The 5,588-nt window shown below is 49.0% G+C and overlaps 1 protein-coding gene across 3 annotated transcripts in view; it reads right to left on the bottom strand.

The window, feature by feature from the left end:
- APLF (aprataxin and PNKP like factor) overlaps window positions 1-5,302 on the bottom strand; it is a 254,569-nt gene extending 249,267 nt beyond the window's left edge. For 2 of the 3 annotated variants that reach the window (XM_040430044.1, XM_040430043.1), the window contains exon 1: window positions 5,097-5,302. In XM_040430044.1, the coding sequence (XP_040285978.1) occupies window positions 5,097-5,189 (93 nt within the window). In that variant the 5' untranslated portion in view covers window positions 5,190-5,302. The remainder of the gene's footprint in view (window positions 1-5,096) is intronic. The other variant, XM_040430045.1, reaches the window with a different exon arrangement.
- Between the last annotated feature and the right edge of the window lie 286 nt (window positions 5,303-5,588).

Raw genomic sequence — 5,588 nt, forward strand, 5'->3', positions numbered from 1 at the left:
CATTCACTTGATAGAACATGTCCTATTCTTGACCATTTTGTGGAGAAGGTTAGGCATTATTACAACGGATCCGCAAAAAAATAAAACTGATGCAATACGGATATCACATGTCATCCGTATTTTTCGCAGATCCATGTTTTGCATACCGCAAAATACATACGGTTGTGTGCATGAGCCATTAATTAGGTGCATCTTAGGGTGGCTTCACATTTGTCAGAAAATTCTGAGACTGAAAATTTGTCCCATTCACCTTAATGGAGCCTGCAGAAATCCATGTGCTTGCCAATCAGACGGACAGGTGCCCACCAGGTCCGTTTGGCACTGAAAACTGCCAAAAATAGGCGATTTCCTCATTTTTGACGGCCACTATTCCATGGTCATAAAAAAGATGTGAACGGCCCCAATGACTTCAATTGGTTCTAAAAATGGCAATTTTTCCCGATTTGTATGAATGTTGCCTAAAACATCACAACCGTCTAATGATTAAGTCACAGCAGTCGTAATGATTGTTCAAGGAGGGTAATCAGCAATAATATAAAACGGAGTATAGCTGTACAGAGCCTAGGTGGATGGTAGTCATGTAGACATATGAACGTCGATGCAGATTAGACTCTGTTCACATATTCTTACACTTCGAACATACTCATAGGCGCTATTCACCCGATGAAGGCCAACAGAATATCCTTTTGGCATCTGTAGGCACCACGGCTACTGGGCAGACATCGCGTAGGTACAGACTGGGGAGGAGGCAGCATTACGGCCTACGCCAACTGCTGATTGTGGGGGTGCCGGGAGTCAGATCCTCCCACAATATAATACGGATTACCTATCCAGAAGAGAGATAATCAATATCCTGACGCCGCACAACCCCTTTAAAGAGGCTCTGTCACAGGATCACCCCTATTAAACCAGGCATGTAGCCTGGTGGGGTTGATCTAGCTGAGTAAAGCAATGTTTGTATTGTCTATCTTGCTCCCGGCATAGTGGAGAAATTTAGTCTTTAATTTCTATGCAAATTACCAATTGGAGCACCAAGAGGTGGGCTAATGCGGTTTGAGCACCGCTCCAGCGACGCTCCTGGTGCTCCAAATACACTCCCCTCTGGCTGAGATTTTTTTCGCGTGAGCACTCGTTAGCAAACATGTCGCGTGCGCACCCAGTCTTCTGCTGCTTGCCAAGCGCCGTTAACGTCACCACACCCAGAAATGGAGGCGACTGCAGGTTAAGCCCACGGCGTCTCTACTTCCAGGTGTAATGACATCAACGGCCAGGGTTGTCAACTGTCCAGATGTTTCTAGGCAGTCTGTAAACATAAGTGACTTTTTTTCCTGTGTCCGTGAAAAAAAAATAAAAAATGATTTTTTTTGAGGCTGCCGGTACTTGACTAGATTATTTTGGTGGCAATCATCATCATTTTACAACTCACAGTAAATGCTGGTAATGAGCTCTTATTAGTACATTGATCTATAGCAGGGCTGGCCAACATGCGGCTCTCCAGCTGTTGTAAAACTACTACTCCCACTAGAGGTCGCAATAACGCCTGTACAAGCGTCATAGACGCCTGTTCAGGCCATTTTACCCCCTAGAAAAAGTCTAAGGTGTACCGATACGCCTTAGACTTTTCCCTGCCATTCATCAGCACAGTGAACGGCACGGGCAGCGCTGCCTGAAACAACCAATAACGAGGCTCCTTACAGTGAGAAGCTTTGTTATTGGTCAGTTTGAGCGGCTGCCGGAGCGTAGGGCACACCGCTCTGAAGAGAGGAAGGAGGCGCACGATCCTTACTGGCGGGGTAAGTGGGCTTGCTGTGAAATATAGTGGGGGTCCCGGATCTGAGCCCCTTGTTTTCCTCTCTAATGATGAGTCTGAAGCGCTGTCTCTCCTCCCTGCTGAGTGCGGTAGTGAAGACGGCCTCAATGGAAGGTCTAGGGGACCGTCTTCACTAGGGCGCTCAGCAGTGAGGAAAAGTGTCTGAACGCTTCAGACTCCTGCTTATAGAAGTCAGCGGGGGTCCCATCGCTGGACACGCCAACAGGAGACCTCCATACAACCTCCATAACGACAGACCTGTCACCCATAGACCTCTGTCAGCTTTCTTATGAACCCATCAAGGATTCATTGCTGCGTGTTCCATCAGACGCTGCTATAAGGATTTCTTCTATAATGCGGCGCCGCATGGCGGCACATGGTGCTACAAGGACCGCATGTGGCCATTTACAGCCTCCAGGACATACAGTCCCTCTGCCAAGCGCATGAAGTCTTCGCTGTAAGACTGTATAATCCAATAACCACAGCGATAGTGGCAATTTTGTGGCATGAGTGCCCAAACTGCAACCCAAAACCCACTTATTTATCGCAAAGTGCCAACACGGCAATTTACCCTAAATACCAATACAGTATATCGTCCATGTACTTTATCATTTAGCTATAATAGCTTGCCTAGATTCAATGTGCTGCCTGTGCCGTTCATAGTGCGCCCTGCGCTGATGAATGCAGGAAAAGTCTAAGGCATATTGGTACACCATATGCCTTAGTGCGGGTGCCCACAGAGAGGGCTCCGAGTGCCGCCTCTGGCACCCGTGCCATAGGTTCGCCACCACTGACATAGGGCAACAGGGTCATGGAAGACAAACTCCCCTTTATAGCAAGATCAAGCACAACACAAAATGACAGCCTCTAGATGAGGGATCAGCAACCTCCGGCACTCCAGCTGTTCTGGAACTACAACTCCCAGTATCCTCCTTTCACTTCTCTGGGAGTTAAAAGAACAGCTGAGCAAGTGTGCATGCTGGGTGTTGTAGTTTCACAGCAGCGCTGGATCAGTGGTTATCACTGCGTGATGACATCATCCAGATCCACAACATGTGACTGTGGCGGTGCGAGGTATGTGCCCGTGTCTTTCGCTTGTGCCCTTGGCACCAGCATGCACCACCATACATTGTGCCTGTGTCCTGCTCTGCCAGTGCCTCAGGTCTCTTCAGAGTCTACCAACAGCCCCGGTGGCACGACATACCCACCTGAGAGCTCATCTACAAGGACGTAACTTTGGTGGGCAGCAATGGCCACGTGATGGATGGGAAACAGCAGCAAAAATTAAAGGGATTGTCCCAAGATAAACACTATTTACCTGTCCATACTTGACCCAGAGAGCACTAGAACATGGTAACCAAGGTGGGGCCCCCAGCGATCATGTACTTGAAGGTGACATGTCTGTTTTAGTAACGACTTGCATTTCCCATGCAATAACAATTCTAGGGAGTCAATTGTTGTGAATCTATATTTTACCATTCCTCTATTATTCCTCTTAGAACTTATGAACGAATTGCTAGTAGTCTGCAATAAAGGTCCAGCTGGATGTTACCAGTTGACAGCACACAGCACTGATTGAATAATATCAGGCTGTGCAGGGACACCCCCATCTGGACCTTCACTGCAAACTGCTAGCAAGTCATTGGTAACTAATAACAGGAATAACAGAGGAATTGTGCAACATAAAGTCATAAGAATAGATCCTCCAGGATTGTTATTACATGGGGGGTGCAAGTAGTTACCAAAACAGACAAATCCAGAGAGGTGAGGGCTCCTCTTTAATGACAGGTGATAAATATCGATCTTAGGACAAACCCTTTAAACCTCATAAAATCACTGCAACAGGGACCTCAGTGGTACCGACCCATCCGCACAACAGTGACCCCCACATGGGTGGGGACTTCAGAAGGATTTAGGGATTCTGATGTCTGACAGCTCCCAGAGGAGTCAGTGGTGGAGACAGTCAGCAGGGGATGCGGGTGGGATAGTGGACTGCATAGAACCAGTAGGAAGAGGAGGATGGTGAGTCCACATCTGGAGTACTGGGCTCGGTTCAGGAGACGTGCCCGACCCCTGAGTGCAACAGTGACCTCAGCTAAATTTTAAATTGTCTAAATTTGCTATTTATGCATGGAAGACAGTTCTAGATACTAGTAATGGTTTCCCTGCATAAATAGCAACCCCTTCATGTTACATTGGCCTTCGTATTAACTATTTGAATTACAGTACCTTTCGTACTCCTCATCGGCTGAAAATACTCCTCAAAAATGGTAAGAGGAGTATTTTTACTCTTCCAGAAAAAAATGTAGCACGACCTCTGACTCCCACCATGCCCTGCTGTAGGCAGACTGGTCATGCTGGGAGTTGTAGTTTTGCAACAGCTGGAGAGCCGCAGGTTGGCCATATGTGATCTATAGACATACATTACTTATAATCATTAGAATTCATTACGGTTTTCCAATTTGTCTGTAAAAAATGTTGGCTGTCTGTGATTTTGGAATAAGTTGTCCAGAAATTCTGGTTGGCAACCTTGTCAATGGCATGTGCGCGCTGAAGCTCGGCAAGCAGCAGAAGACGGGGTGCTGACGAGTGCACAGGCACACAGCGGTTTTTGTCCGGATGCCTCTTTGCCGTGCTGCGGCGGTCCCCATTATAGTGAATGGGATCGGACGGACTTCCGGCAGTGAACGGCGCACACAGTAGTTACGGATCTGGCAGGCTGCTGGAATCCATAACGCCAGGGGAGGGGCGTCTCTTGGTGCTCCAATAGCTCATTTGCATAAAAATAAAAGTCTACTTTTCTCCGCAGCGCCGGTGCCATCGCCATACTCCCCAGGGAGGAGGAGTTATTTTATCAATGTCTTTTTGTCGGCACGTCTCCTGATGTGGTCTCACCATCTCCCTCTCCTACTGGTTCTATGCAGTCCACTAGCCCACCCGCATCCCCTGCTGACCCCCCACCCATGTGATACAGAGGAGTCCTTCTCCCCAGCAGTTTGCACTGTTTACACCGGCTGAATATCGGTTTCCACGTTACAATGTCAGGCTGCTGAAATTCTGACGATTTAAAAACCACACAAGCTCCTCATGTGAACTGCGGAAACGTTACATTCAGCCCAGTACCGGGTCAGATGGATGTCCTGTCACTATATGGCGGGATACATTACTGTTACCATGTGACAGGACAAGTCAGGACATGCCTGCTGCACAAGTACTACTACTCCCAGCATGCTCTGACAGCCTCCGCTGCCGTATACACGCCCCCGGCGCACCGCTCAGCACTTACACCCAGGAAGGGTCCTCTTCCAATGACGGTCTCCCCCGCAGGAACAGTGTGTCTTCCACTGCCATCCGTGGCCTCCAGCTGGTAGCCGGACATGTCACAGCACAGCCCGCCAGTAACTATGGCAACCGCTCTGACAGACTGACAACCCGGGACAGTGTGAAAACTCCCTCCACACGGCGAGCTGGGCAGCCAGGGCTTCCTGGTCGGTCACGTGGTATAGAGCGAGCCAATGAGCGGCGAGCCCGAGTGCTCCAAGTAAACAGGAGACACGTGACGCGGAGACGTTTTGAGCCTGTCGCTAGTTCTGTAGGAGTGGACCTCGGGGTGGTGATAATAGGCTGTCGTGTGGGGCGGGGCGGAGTCTGTCTCTTTGCTGGGCGCTGGCCAATCAGCATTAGCTGTGTCAGCAGAACTGGCTTCTGATTGGCTAGCCTAGCACCCAGCAGACAAATTTTAGTCGCGGGAAATCTGCTTTATCGCTGGTCTGCCTGC

Source organism: Bufo bufo, chromosome 4 (assembly GCF_905171765.1).
Source record: "Bufo bufo chromosome 4, aBufBuf1.1, whole genome shotgun sequence".
Classification (NCBI taxonomy): Eukaryota; Metazoa; Chordata; class Amphibia; order Anura; family Bufonidae; genus Bufo; species Bufo bufo.